Source organism: Aptenodytes forsteri, unplaced genomic scaffold, assembly GCF_000699145.1.
Source record: "Aptenodytes forsteri isolate BGI_AS27 unplaced genomic scaffold, ASM69914v1 Scaffold255, whole genome shotgun sequence".
NCBI classification, from domain to species: domain Eukaryota; kingdom Metazoa; phylum Chordata; class Aves; order Sphenisciformes; family Spheniscidae; genus Aptenodytes; species Aptenodytes forsteri.
In genome coordinates, this window is record NW_008794888.1 from 194,792 (window position 1) to 210,013 (window position 15,222).

General features: G+C 41.8%; 1 protein-coding gene across 1 annotated transcript in view; it reads right to left on the bottom strand.

The window, feature by feature from the left end:
* Nucleotides 1-7,167, bottom strand: part of CERS6 (ceramide synthase 6) — a 110,893-nt gene extending 103,726 nt beyond the window's left edge. The window contains exon 1 of the mRNA XM_009274999.1: nucleotides 7,067-7,167. Within this exon, the coding sequence (XP_009273274.1) occupies nucleotides 7,067-7,167 (101 nt within the window). The remainder of the gene's footprint in view (nucleotides 1-7,066) is intronic.
* Nucleotides 7,168-15,222: the final 8,055 nt, after the last annotated feature.

The following is a 15,222-nucleotide window of genomic DNA, read 5'->3' on the forward strand; positions in this document are numbered from 1 at the left end:
TTTTTTTTTGAAAACGGAACTATTTTTTTTTTTTTTTTTTTTTTTTTTAATATATGCATGCATAAAGCTGTAAGTATTTCAGTTTCTCCTAAAACTCTGTGAGACCAAAGAGCTGAAGTGGGGAGGAACTGCATGCTTTCTCCAGAATAGCAACAAGAACTGCACAAATGTAGAGAAAGGTCACAAATAAGTATTTTTGCAGCCAGCTGTCTAATGCTTTCTTTCTTTGTAATGTCTAAAAATGAAAAGTTTAGTCACTTTGTAACTTTCCAAGTATGTATGAGGCAGAGGGAGACGGGAATGGAAGGGGAGATGCACTCCAGTCCCCCCACCTCTCACACACAGTGCCTCCTCTCAGCTGCCCTCCACTAGCATCATCAAAGCTGTAGAAAGTATGGATGATACAGTGCTGAAGGTATCACTCTCACCCTTTTTACACACAGTAAAATCAGGATACATGAGTCAGGGTCAGCAGTAAAATTCAGGTCTCCAAACTCCTAGCCCACTACTAAAGGTCAATGGAGATAAAAATATTCTCCCAACTTTTAAAAAGCTGCGGCTTAGGGACTTTCTAGACCAAAAAAGGCATCTTTGCACACAGCAGTCCCCAAAGAGCTGTCCCTCCCTCCCCAAGCTGCACTAGTAGCTCGGGGAGCCCAAGCAAACTTTTGACACCCTGTGGCAGAGCTCCCCAGTGTAAATTCAGACTGTGTGAAGACAACCATCTCCCTTCGTTTTGAACTTGTCACCCGCCAGTTTCATTTCTGGTCCTTTACTTCTTGCACTGGGTAAAAATGAACAGTCAACCCCAATGCATCCTTTCTGTGCCACTCCTGACCCTATAGATTTGTTTCCTACTCCTCTCTGCCACCTCCTAAAATGCAGAGCTGATACATACCACTATTTCAGCAAGTCTAGGACAAACAAAGCGAAGAGGCAGCCGTAAAACATCTACATACGAAAAGACACATGGCTCAAATGGGATTAAATGCTGGACAGAGAAAAGGGCAGGAAGAAAGCATATACAGAAAGGGAAGATCGACAATTTGATTTTTAAATTGCAGTAGGTCACCCTAATACAATGACTCTGTTCTAACCCACCAGGCCCTGCAGCACTACTTGGTCTTTTACTTTGGTCACATTTTCAATATGTGAGCAAGGAAAAAAAAAAATTTAAAAATTGTGAGCAATACCTGTGCCTACATTAAAGCCGTTGCCAAGTCATACCATCCACCAGCCTCTTGGCACGTACACACACTCTTAACGCAGTTCTCCTCCATCCACCAAGGCAGCTTCCAAGATGCAAAAAGAAGCTGCAGTTACCTGCCACTTGGACATGACCAGTGGCTAAGTGGCTCAGAGCAACTGTCTAAAGAAGTAAAAGCCTCAGCAATCATTGTAATAAATAGCATAACTCTGCCCACTAGAAAGCCAGTGTTACTCCTCCAGGTTCCTCCGTGGTAGTTCTTGGCCTGGTCATTAAGTGATAGCTCATCTCATCAATGTCCTCTTATATTCTAATTTATTTTCCTTACTCTGATCTATTTACTACCAGGAGGCAAAATAATGAAGGATGTAGTTAAAAATCCCTAGTGATCCCTCTAACAACAATCAGTCCATCTGATATTATTACAAAAGACTGTAGCAAGTCACAGAACAGAACTGGACAGTTCAGCAATGCCTTCCTGGAAAATATTAAAAGGTGTCTGAAATGTTGAGAAATTATATTGCTTACCTAGAACAGGAACTCATTAAGTTACATCAGGTTAGCATGCATTTTTTGAAAGCAGAGAAGACAGAAGATGCTTTATATTCAATGGAACATTAAAAAAAAAATTTAAGTCCTCAAAATGTGCTTGTCTGGCTCAAGGACCCCTCCCTGCTGCCTTCCTCCATGGGTTCTGCAACCAGTCCCTGAGCAACTGCAGGTACTGTATGACTGGCAATGCCCGAACCTCCGCCTGTCTGCTACAAGCGTGCATTTGCGTTTGAGCAAATGACCTGGCCTGCCTGCACGACTTACAGGCATGCTCTATTCCTGAACATTGTCATCACACTACCTGGGAAAGGCACAAACTTCAGGTCTTGAAAGAAAAGCACACACCACAAAGTATTTAAATATTTATAAGCTTCCTCTTTGTCCTCTTGGGAGTTTGGCTCCTCCACTGCAGGCGGACTGTCATGGCATATGACAGAAAGGATTTAAATACGTGCCTCACTCTTACTGACAAACCAGTACCTCTGGTACAAATCCTATTTCTCCCTACATCAGGAAGTAGGACATGTTTCGGGAACTTTCCTGCTCTGAGATGAAAGCTCACACTACATCTTTCTTCTGATGAACACTGTTCCCTTTGAAGAAGGTATAGATCATGAATACCTCACAGTAGGATGGTTGTATTTCTGTAAGTACTTGAAATAGGGATGGTTGGCTTGACTTGGAGGTTAAGCTTTCATTCCAAGAGCGAGGTCACAAAATCAAACCTTTTGAGGGAACTTCAGGATGAACCAATTTTCATCCTGCCTGGCAGGTATTCATCACACAAGATGATCACAATGGTATTCATTCACTATATTTTTTATATATGTGTGTGAGCGCATGTATATATGTATACACACATAGAAACACACATACATATATAAAGCATATGTAATGGCATATATATTTATATATTTGTATATATGTATATGTTACATATGTGAGTGTATACACAATCAAACTTCAGCACATCGTCTGACTACTCAACAAGAATTAGAGCCTTACTTCTTTCCAGACGCTTTGCACAAAATCAGAACAAAACCCTGTTCCTAACTGGTACAAACATCTAGTTCCTCAGTTTATTTCTATTTAGCTTCCAATACAAAAAGATAACAAATACATGTAGATATTCAGGAAACCTATTTCTGAGGAAGCATGCAGCCAAACTACACAATAAATTATTTTGCCTATTTTATCCTTAAATTGAGATTACTTAAGAAGATAAGGACTGTTCAAAATTTGCAGCTGGAGTTTCCAGCTGGATCCAACTAAGCCAGGACAGGGCAGGCTCCCCCACGCCATCCCCACCTGCCCGGGCACAGCACCCTGAGCAGGGGCAGCCACCCAAAGTGCTCAGGCTTCCTCACCCGCACTTATCCCACCCTGCCACCTTTACTGCAGCCACAGAAGCGGAAGATTAGGGCTTTGAAAAACTGAAGACTATCCCTGCCCACCTCCCCAGAAAAGCATCGAGTTTTCAGCTGGATCAGTGACCTGATCCAACTCACTCCATCAGCACAGCATCGCTAAACTGAGACATAAGCAAACCTGAGTGTGAGCTCTCTAGAAGCTCAAGTTAAGCCATCACAAGACCATACTCAGATTCTGCTTTGGAAATCTGACTTCCAAAGAGCCATGGCCTTCCTTTATTTAAAAAGCTGCCCAAACCAATGTTTTATACAATTCAACTCTGACTTCAGTATTTCTTAAAAAGTATTAACTTCTGAGATAAGGAATTAAAAAAGCATATTAGGGTAACCATAATTCAAAAGAATTATTATGAATTAGTTTTTCTGGAAGAAGTGTTTCAGCAAAAGATTTGTAAAAATACCTATATGAATGCTCACACCTGAAACCTCAAAAACCAGCTCAGACGGACCCCTTTTGAGAAGTAGTTTCTACCTGCACTGTATGATCATTAAATACCATCCAGACTGATCAAAACATTCAACAAAAAAAAGCAACTAGTTCTCACTAGCTCCCAAGCTTTCCTGTACATTTTTCACCTTCATCTTTCTATTCTATTTCAAATTATTTCTGAATTTTCTCAATGCTTTCCTGTTTGATTGCCACCTCAGCGGGGCACTCTTTCAGAAAGGGAGAGGGGTAATCTGGAAAGCAGCCACGGCTCTGCATCCACAAGCACAGAGCACGCACCCCTCCAGACGAGCTTACTGATCCTCTATGCGCCCCACTATCTACTGTGGAGCTGGGAAAACCAGCGCCTACCAGAGTGCAGGATATGCTGCAGTGTTTGAAATGCAGAGCCTTTGTTTTCTGCCTTCCATACTGAGGCTTTCCCAAAGCAAAACCCGCCATCGCAGGCAAACAATGAGTTTTGCACACAAAATGCTCGTAACACAGCTGACAGGCATCTCATTGTACTCCTAATGTGCGATAAACAATTAGTGATCGGACAAAGCAATGCAAGAACAAATCCTATTAACAAATAATAGGATTTGCTAGCGGATCACCCAAACGCCACTTTGGAAACGACTCCCTGGGCTGCTGCAGCCAGAAACAGCAGACAGGGAAGGGAGCCTTGCGGCACAACACATTGGTGAGCTGCATGCACAGCTACCGGCCAGCCGCAGGAGCTCACCGCACGAAAGCAATGCTGGCACACCAGTTTTGACAGCAACTGAAAATGCTACAGCATGTGTCAAACAAAAGAAAAGAGGTAATCTCATATCTGGGGTATTTGTGAATCATTTACACCTCGGATCCATAAGCAAGTGTATTTTGTACATCAAAACACACAAGAAACTGTTACAATCCTATTTTCTTTTAGCTCATTACAAGATTTTTGTCAGCAACTTGCACAATCCAACTTCAAATGATCTCACAAAGGACACCTGACTGAAACATGATTCCCTCCTAGCATTAGTATATAACTGCCCACGTCTATCAGCAGAGGGTTTAAAAAAAAAAAAAAAAAAAAAAAAAAAAAAAAAAAAATTTGTGTAGGTGGGTATTTGAGGGAGCCTGACACTGTAACATTGTCCCCCAGTGGTTGCTATTAGATGCCATAAGTAAGTGATGCTGAGATGGTAACACAAGAGGTAGCTGGCTCTTTTTCTATTAAGAGTTTGAAAAAAAGGAGGAGACAAATTGCCAGTGCTGAAAACCAGGCAGAGCACTTAACTGCCCTAGCAGGTCACAAAATACTCATAAGATAATAGTTACTTAAAGCTTTTAAAGTGGCAAGTATTTGTTACTCTTTGTATTTCTGTTTAGGGGTGCTATACGCCTTCTCATCTCCTTGGGATCATTAGAATTGTCTTGCTTATTTATTTAACACACCACAGCGCATGCTGCTTGGAATAAAAGCAGCTGCTTCCACACCACGACCACCACCGCATTACAGAGGAACTGGACCCTGCTCTGAATTGGTTTAGTACCTTCTATTAGAATATAAAAACAGAAACTAATAACCAAAATTGGGAATCCATATGAGTTATAATCATAACCAGGCAATGTGAGGGTATGGCTTGAGCAAAGAACTGACATGGATACTCCTGAAGGCACAGGTTAACCTAGCCCAACTACCAAAACACACCCAGCAGAACTTATGACACAAACACGCTGCCCTGTGGGGGATCACCTTTTCCATAGGTCTTTAAAACTTTTCCCATTGCTCCAGGTACTGCAGTAAACTGAGCATTCTGGTGCGCATGGAGAATTAGAAGACAGCTCAGCGGAAAAAGCACAAAAGCTATTTAGTATGGTATCTAGTATGTTGGTCTGCCAACTCAAATGGAAGCGACAGCCAGTCTCTCACCCAGCTGGGTTAGAGATAAGCCATGTGTAATATTGCTGCACTTGAACTGTGGAGTGCTGTATGCTTGGCGAGAGGAGGAAGAAAGGAGATGGAACAGGGTGGGGAAACACCTAGGTAGGAATCGCTGCAGGACTCATTTTAAAGACGTAGCCATACAGCCTGTTTGCCCAGGCAAATACAAGCATTTATAGTCCACCATATGCACTCAGCCAGTGTGCTGCTAAGACCCTCGCACTTCCCTGTTGCATACACTTCAAAACACTCAGCACACACATCAGTTAAGTATCTGCACAGTGTTTGAACTGCGGCAAGGCTTTGCAAGCATTGAGAGCACTTGATGATTAGCAACTTTACACAGAATTATAGATCAAACTCTGCCTTCCCTTGAGAACAAATTAGACATGACATCTATATCCAGGATACACGAGGAAGTATCACAGCCCAAGACCGTAGCTCACTTAGAGCCAGATTAGAAACGTCAGGACAGCAGATATAATGCCTCAGAAGGATATCTGGAGCAGCTCCTGCGAGCGGGCACCTCCTTTCAGCTCCTGGGCTGACAGTCACTTTCTTGACACACATGTCAGTCACTGTCCTCTAGAGAAATGTTACTGACACAGCCTGGCTCCCAAAGAGCCATGGCCTCCACGCCTACATCCAGGAACACAAAGAAAAGCAAAACCCTTCAGAATACCCAGAACTACAGCATAATCACAAATTTTACTTTAGAAGAGAAAACGGTGGTGAACTTACTCCACTGCAAGATCAGCTTCTACCTACAGGGATATCTTTTCAGCTTCAGAGAGAAGCACTTGCAAAACCAAGGAGGGATAGAAGAAGGAGAGCTGGGGAATGCTGTTACACCAAGGTCACAGCAGCACACAGAAACACTCCTTTTCCAGGCCTAAAGCAGGTGAATATTGTTGACTGACACATACAGCTAAAGAGAGAGACGACCTCTGAGGAGTTCCTGTGAAGCCTACAGAACCTCCCCGATCCAAACACCACCTTTGCTTTGCTCATTCCCCATCACTGCGGCCCACTTCTTGCCAACTGAGAGCTGGAAACTCTTGCCCTCTTCAAGAGGCTTTCCAGCTGGCAAGAATCAACATTGGAGCCACAGCCAGCTCCATAAGGGAGCAGAGATCACGAGCAAACAGTGAGAAACTGCAAAGCTGCATGAAGCTGTGCTCCAGCACCACTGCCTACGGCACAACGAAAGAGAGCCTCAGGCCAGGGGAGGGTAAGAAGCCAGGGTGTAACCAGCAAGGATGGGTTTATGCAGTCTCCTGATGCAGTTCCAGCCACATTTCAGAGCAGCTTCAGAAACAGAAGTCAGTTCCCTGGTTTTCAGTTGGGTGTGGTTTTCCTGTAGCAGATGCAAGTGGTTCAAAACCAAAACTAGTTACTAAAGAATGCAGAACAGGTAAAACCCTCGTCGGTCAACGACAGACCCCTGCTCTTCAGTTAACGAATGGCTCTAGAAGGAAACCTCTCTGTGATCAAATGTCCGAAGACAAACATACCTACTCAGCAACTGAATATCCCCCTTCAGATGTCTGTTGTAACGCTTATCCAGCATCTGGAGGGTCAAAGCACTGGTTGTCAGCCTGTCATGAATCCCCATGCTGTTACAGTATTTAGTACTAATCCCTGGTCCTTCACTACTAAGTAAGGGAAGAAAAATAAACAAACAAGCAAACCAAGCAAAGGCCAGGTCCACTTGATATAAACAGAAATAAGAAGGCAAAATGATTAGCTTAGAGATGTTATCAAAAACTTAAAAAAAAGTCTTTCAGCCTTGTTTAGCTTCGTGTGCAAAGCAGCATCACAACAACTCCTGCACAAAGTGAAGAGTGATTGTATTTCACACACTTTGTAATACTGCAGGCAGGATGAAAAACCAAGTGTGTAATGTCACACAGCTATCAAATAACAGAAAGGGAACGATGGAGGGGCAGGGCAGAAAGCACAAACCCCCACGCAATCCAGCAGAAATAGGTGCCTTCCCTTTTTTCCCTCACCATACATGCACATTTCCATGACACTATACAATGATGACAAAATTTTACATTTTAACCCACCAAATTTGAATATTCAAAACAAATGCAGCTGTTCATGCAGGGAACAAAAATAAATAAGTAAAAGCTCTCCTAAAGAGGCAGATTTATAACTGAATCTGTCTGCAGAGCCGTGCAGATTGAAAAAACTAGGTCAAATCTTTCGCTAGTCAACCTCACTGCTATTCCTCCCCGGCCCTCCTCCCCTTTAGCTTTCAGCAGTTATTGAAGAAACTGATTAATAAGAATGCAACAGACCTGTCATGCAGGTCTCAAATTCTGCCTGGTACATATCAGGCAGGTCATCCATGCAACTACAGATGGAAGGCGGAAAAATTAAATCGTTACAGTCTTTCCAATTCACAAATCCTAATCCTAGAACATATGTACTCAATGCTACTAGGGTCCATTAGCAGCCAAACAATGATGCATGTTAAAAAATAAAAGGGGAGGGAGGGGGGCAACAGGCAGACAAAGATAGCTAGAAAGAGGCAAAAATAGAGGAATTGCTGTGCTCTCACTTTTGCTGTGCTTGCAGCAAAAACACTATAGCATCTGCTGCTTTTAATGACATCTTGCTAGTGTATTTTCTACAGCTTCGTGAGTGAACGGTTTTAGAAACCTCATAAATATCTCCATTTTGACACTAGATTTCCAAAAAGTAAGTGTAATACTAGTTTTTACATCTACTAGTCACCCTGTGTATGTTTTAAATAATTATCTTTTATGAAAAAAGGACTCACATACTGCAATTCATATATTCACTGTCACAAAGGCATTAAGTGTTTTCTTAAATCCTCATAAAATATAGAGACCAAGTCAGTCCAATTTCAGCTTATTCATTTTTATTCATTTCTCTCCTTCTGTTGCACAGACAGAAGGCACTTGGTTTCACCATTTTAAAAAAAACCCAAAACCAGAAATACACAATTCTGTATCAGCCAAATACTAAAACAAATCACTCTCCAACTCCATTTCCACCACACACAATATGCTGCCTGACAAGTTACTGCAAGAAGGCAAAGAAATCAGCTTCCTGACTTAGTGCAGTGATGGCCAACCTAACTGGTTTGACAAGCCACATACCACAACCTTCATATGGCTGGGTGCCACAGGATGTTATGCTGACAGCTGAAGGCCGGGGGAATACTGGCATGCCCCACGGGCTGGGTGGGGGAACCAGTCCCGATTCTCAACGGCAAGCACCTCCTCTAACGATGTGGTGACAGTGGGCAACCTCGGACACTGCCTGAGCTGCTGCCTCCCCTTCGAGGAGGACTGGGATACCCAGCTTACAAGCAGCCGAGGGACTTCAGTGGTGGGAGAGGAGTGCTGGGGGCAGGAGGGACCGTGCTGCTGTTAAGCAGGACTGTCTCATTCATTTGCTCTGATGGGAAACAAATGCCATTGTGGAAATGTGACACTTGCAGATCTGGCTGGCAAAATACACAACCAGTCTCGAGCCATTTTAGCCCAAATTAATGGAAATGGTCATAATTTCTCCTTCCGCACAGGAGCTCAGCAGAGTTTCCATTATGCCACTAAAGCCTTTTTATCTCACCAGTAAACCCAGGACTACCACAGACCACCGGGAAAAGCCATTTGGAGCACAGTATATAGTTGAGCAGCAGACTACACAGAATGCATCCTAAATTCAGGAACGCGCAGGGGGAGCCTTTGTCTTTGATGTTTCTTTACCTTTACCCTTCCTGCCTTTGGCTAAATTCCTTTGAAGCCAAGGCTATGCCACACGTAACTCATCTAAATCAGCCCCATCTGGCCTTTGTTTCTGAGCTGGATCTTATCTATAGCAGTCACTGTTGAACTTTCACAGTCTTGGATAATTTTTCACCCTTAACTCAGCAAGCCATAAACAATTATTGCCTCGGTACCTTAGATAAACAGCGATGGAAATCATGAGGAAAAGGTTTGGGGGTTTCTTTTTGGTTGGTTGGTTTTTGTTTGTTTCATTTGGTTTTTTTGACAGTGACACATTAAGCAGGGGGGGCGGGGCGGGGGCATCTTGGACGTGAACCCAGGAGGACACTTGGAATCTGGACCAAATGAGATGCAAAACACAATCTAACAAGCTCTGCTTAATGTCTACTGGATCAGAAGGTAAGTAAAGAAACAGCAGTGCTGGGATTATTGAGGTGAATATGAGGAGCTAGACAAAGCACGGTACAGAAAACAAGCACTTGTGAGAAAATTGCCAAACTAAAAACATTCTGGAACCAATACACCATCAGGTAGCAGCATCCAGCATACTTTGACTCACTCCAAGCAAAGCCAATACGCAGTTTTGAAGTCTGTACCTTAATGCTTAATCCTTCTTCTTGAGCAGTGCTCACGCATGATGATCTAAAACAGATCTTTTGCTTCTATAAAAATTCAAAGCTTCATTTTATATTAATCCTTTTAACACAGGTTAGATAGAATGCCTGTATTTACCTAAATGATACTTCCTTTATTTATCTTTCATTTTTTAAATACTGCCCCAGAATGAGAAACACAGTCTGAGACTCAAAAGGGTTTTTTTTCCCCATCCTGTTCAATAGATAAATTTTACAATAATTTGATCAGCTTCATTTGCAGAAGTATGATTTCTTGTTCCACAATTCAATCAGAAACTGGCATTGTTCTTTAAAGACGTCTTGCAGAACAGCATTGTAAACTAGGTTTGCTTTCTATATGAAACAAAGTTTATTTTTAATTTTAAACTATCAGCTGAAATTACAGTGCACTCAAAAATCAAGCTGGAAATTACTTTTTCCTTCCTTTATTTAAAAAGCTGCCCAAACCAATGTTTTATACAATTCAACAGCAGCTCTCAAGAACAAACTGTATTGAGTAAAGAAAGCAAAATTTTTCAATTGTTTAAATTCCTTCTGTTAGATCATTAAAGCATCTTATGACTGATATTCTAATTAGAAACTTAACAGAAGATATTCCTTATGAAATAGGTGTTTCTCAATAAGAAAATAAAAGTTTGTGGATTTCTTTCCTAAGCCTCAGTTATTGGGAAAACATACTACCAGTCTTTCAGAGAACAGCTCTTGTCCTTTATTGGGTTCTCGCCATAACGAACATCTGCTAAGTCTATAAATTAATTGTTGAAAACATCTTGTGCTTCTAGATGATCCAGGCAATCATAGCTGTTCTGGGTTACTAAAGAACATTACCATTTTTCTCTCACACAGGCACACATTCACACACACATCCTCCCTTACAGTATAGCATAAAGCAAGAACAATTATTTGGCATTATTTTTAATGCCATAAAATAAACCTTTAGTGCTAATCAAGTCATTAGAGCAGCACACTGTAAATTTCCCTAGATTATTTAAGCAGTACTTTTTGTACCATGACAGCCTAAGGATCTGAAGGATAGCTCGTCTAGCTGATTGAAAATGTTCTCTGTCTGAAATCAAGAATTCTTCTATCATTCTTCTTGGTTTGTCAACAGCAGAGTTTGGCAGGCAGTTGCAATGGGCTCTTTCCAGTTCAACGAAAAGGCTAGAGTTCACTTTAGAGAACTCTTCGCATGTAACAGTATTGCTCTTATTTCCCCACAAAAGGCCCATCAGACTCAAATTTCACGTACTTGCTCCATCTTCAAGATCTCCCATTCTTCCTGGCTATATTGACATACTACAGTATGTCACCCCATCTCATGCCCACCTGCGACTCCTCTGTCCTTGGAGCTCTCAGTTCAGCAATCAGAAATTGGCTCGTTTTAATACTACTTTTAAGTTCTACAGATGGAAATCACCTATCCTAATGAAAGTTTTACACGGATCTCCTGTATTTCCTTTCGGTGTTCCTGGTCTCACTGACCATCCAGGGCTCTGGTGAATGATGAGGATCCAATCTCTCACCAAGACCTGCCAGAAGTAACAGTACCTACATTTTCCAACCAAACCTGGAAGGTTATTATTGACTTAATTCGGAAAGCGTAGCAAGGGTGCTGTCTCTCTAAATGGCAGATTTCTGGATGCCATCAGCAGAGATAAACAGATACCAGTCCACAATCATTTTGGGTCACATTAGCCAGCTGGCATCTCTTTTCTTTCTTATTTGTAATCTGTATTCATTAAAGACACTGCAAGAAGGTGGGGGTGGTGCCTGGGCGTGCTACACCCTCCCATGTGGGAGGGATTGCAATGATACAAACACTACCGCTTTCTACTGCCTACTTCCGAAAAAAAAGTAAAATTTTAATTCTTCTTAAGAATTTGCAGATCTGTCCCATGCACAACTTGAGACAGACAAATCACACATACATCAAGACTCTTCCTTTCCTAGGTTACAAGTGTTCTCATATACCGTTGAATTTAGAAGTGTATCTGAAGGGAGCAGTTGCAAATGCACGTTGTTTCTGGTGAGAACAAACAAATGGGTATGCCTGGTTACACCACATTCCTCCCAGGTGCATGCACATACATCACGGTCATGTTTTCCCCCCTCACATTGTACCATTAGTCTCACTCCCCTCTCCCACGCTCCAGAAAACACCTGTGTGCTCGTTCCAATTCTACTTCTCTGCCCCATTCCCACCTCTGGTCCTCAGCCTCTCCATTAACAATTTTTACGTAGCGAGTACAGGAGGAATTTTGAGAGTAATTAATTCCCTCAACTTTAAGTTCCAAGTAAGGAAAGAAGTGTCAAGATACTGAAGAGCAGCAGATTGTCACACCACAAGCCATGTGGTTGTGGCACTGTATCTCCACAAAATTATTTGCATTACTCACACACGAGGGGGTTGACTTGTCGTGATCTGTCATTTGAGATGCAAATATTTATTGATGGCACAGAAGTATTCCAACTTTTGTTTTTATTACTCATTATTTTAACACCATTAGTTAAGAGGCTTTGGAACACCAAAATCAGTCAGCCTGTTCTGCAGTAGGACCAAAAGAACTTACATTTTATCGCTATTTCATTTATACCATAAATAATCCAGCTGCAGGATCAAGATCTAAACTGAAAACTATGAGCTGAGGTACAGTGCATATCATAAAGCAAGCCTAAGAGAAAACCAAGTCCCTCATTAAAATTACAACAATTGTAGGACAATAACTTTGTAAATACTAACTTTTTATACCCTGTCCTAAATAGCATTCAGGTGTCCAAAAGCAGTATTAAAATATAGATTTTAATGCATTCCAAAATTTGTTTCTGTTTAGTCAAATAAAGAGGACACGTCCCTTTGATATAGAGTACTGCCGCACACAGCAGCCCTCCTCTACTCACAGATCTTCATGCCAAGCGTTATACTGTACTTTTGTAGAAAAGCATCAGCATTTCCTTCTGCTAGTTTTTCAGCTTTACACAGTCTTATTACACACAGCCAGCTACACAGCCATCATATTATTACTCAGACCTTTCTCAACGGTTCATATGCATTAAGGCCCCTTTACAGACCTGCATCTCAAAACACTCTTTTGGAACAGGCAAATGTTATATTATCATCATCATCATCATCACTATTATTACATTTTCAAAACAATTTTAGAGGTAAGGAATGAGGAAGGAAAAAACCCAACCCTGTGTATGACTCTTCCGGGCACACTGTGAATAGATGGCAAAGCAAGGCGATACCATTAAAGTTAGGATAGTGTGACAGTTTGCACTTTCCTACATGAAGAGTGTTTCTTTTGTTTCTTTTAAGTAATATGCTGGAAAATTTCCAGGCAAGACAGTATTTAAGAAGGTATTGAGAAGTAAAAAGAGCAAACTCTCCAGTGGCTGCTAGAGCTTATAGCTGCAATGCCTCTTTTCAAGATTTGGGTTCTCCAGAACAGATTTCTGATAAGGATTCCCACAAGTTCTGCATGTTTTGTAGTTAATTTCATCTTGTTCCAGGTCTCTCCTCGTCAAAGCAGGAATGAGACTGATTAATGGTGTTTCTTCAGAAGTGGATGCTTCATACGGTTGATGGCAACTGTCAGTCACTGGGACCTTACACTTAGTCTTATTTGAGAGATGGAGAGAAAAATATCCCAGAAAACTCAAGTGTGAAGATGACATTTTCCATCTTCCCCTCTATCCTCATATATCCCAGCCACATTTTGAAGTTATTCCAGAACAGAAGCAACTGCAACTGTAAGACTGTAAACTGTCCAAGGGGAAGGGGGTTTAGGAGTTCAGCAGAACAGCTCACCTTGCAGTAAGTTCTGAAAACTTTTTGCTATTCATGATAGTTCTCATTAAACAATGTGAAAACATTTTAGAAGCAAGAAGCAATTACCGTTCTTACGCTCGTATTATAAAAAAGGATCCCAGGCCCTAAGACTACATATTACTCAAAATCACCAGCAGAGCACATGAGCACACTAATTTTCAGTCCTCTGCTTTACTGTAACACTCAAAGTTAGACCTCCTGAGGCCAGGGGTCTTGCTCTTTCAATGTCAACAGCAAGACCAGACCAGGATACTTGCAGTCACTGTCGCACAGGCTGGAGTTGTGGAGGTTCTGGAGGATGCAGAGCCCACTCCTGCGATTAAGCCTTCTGGTTGATAACTGCTCTTCTGTGGGCAAAGCTGGGGGGAGACATTTGCCAAGCCTTCACTTGAAGAGAGTTTGGTTAAAGGGGAACTGTAAGAAAATACAGGGTGGATCCAATGTGCTCCATTTTCCTATTCATTATGCAAGTGTACTCATTCAGAGTCCTCTTTATGTCATTCAATATGAATAAATACCTGCAGCACTACCAGGCAAGGCAAAAAGAGCACCCTGTTGTGAAGCAGAGTGGGAGACTTGTTGAGACTGTCTTGGAGGTCATCATTATAACCTATTTAATATCCACGTGTACACACACACACACACAGTTGTACTCTCTAAATCACAAAATCACCACATGTGGAACAAACATCATCATCATTAAGAAGGACACTTTTCTTTTTCTGTTTGCGTGTACTCAACAGGGCTCTTAATAGATGCTTATATTGTAACTCTGGCAGTGACTGCAGTTTACATAGAACACCTGGGTTCGCATTAAGCTACTTGCCACACAGACTGACAGCAAAGCAGTTGCAGCACAGTACCTGTTAGGGCAACACCAGGATACTCCTTCCAGGCCACTCTACACTTGTGACAGGAGCTACAACCACTGCACAGATGTATCAGATCTTCTTCACCACGACATAGCTTTGTGCAAGAGCAGAACTGGGGCAGGACACTAGAAAGCTGTCCACAAGGTGCTTACCAATAGCTTGTTGTTGAGTTGCAGACCTGACGCCTTTAGGCAGTATTAGAGATGCTCTTGTTCAAAAGGGACCAAGGGAAGGAGAAGCAAGGCCATCAAGTGATCCCTTTGACTGACCGATCACCTTACACCATGCAGGAGCAAAGGCCCACTACTTACTCTGTCAAAAAAGTGTAAGTCTTTCTAGTTAACATCAAATGTTAACTAACCTTGTATGTGTGAGATTTTCAGACAGAACAATACTCCATGGCTGCACACATACTACCAGTCCTGAAAAAAATGCGGGAGAGGGGAAATGTGGCACTTAGTCAAGGAAAGAAAAATGGAATTAAAAAAATAATATATTTTTTTAATATATATATATAGCGCCTTGATTTCTACCTAGGTGTACAGATGGAGTGGCTTTTGCTTCCTA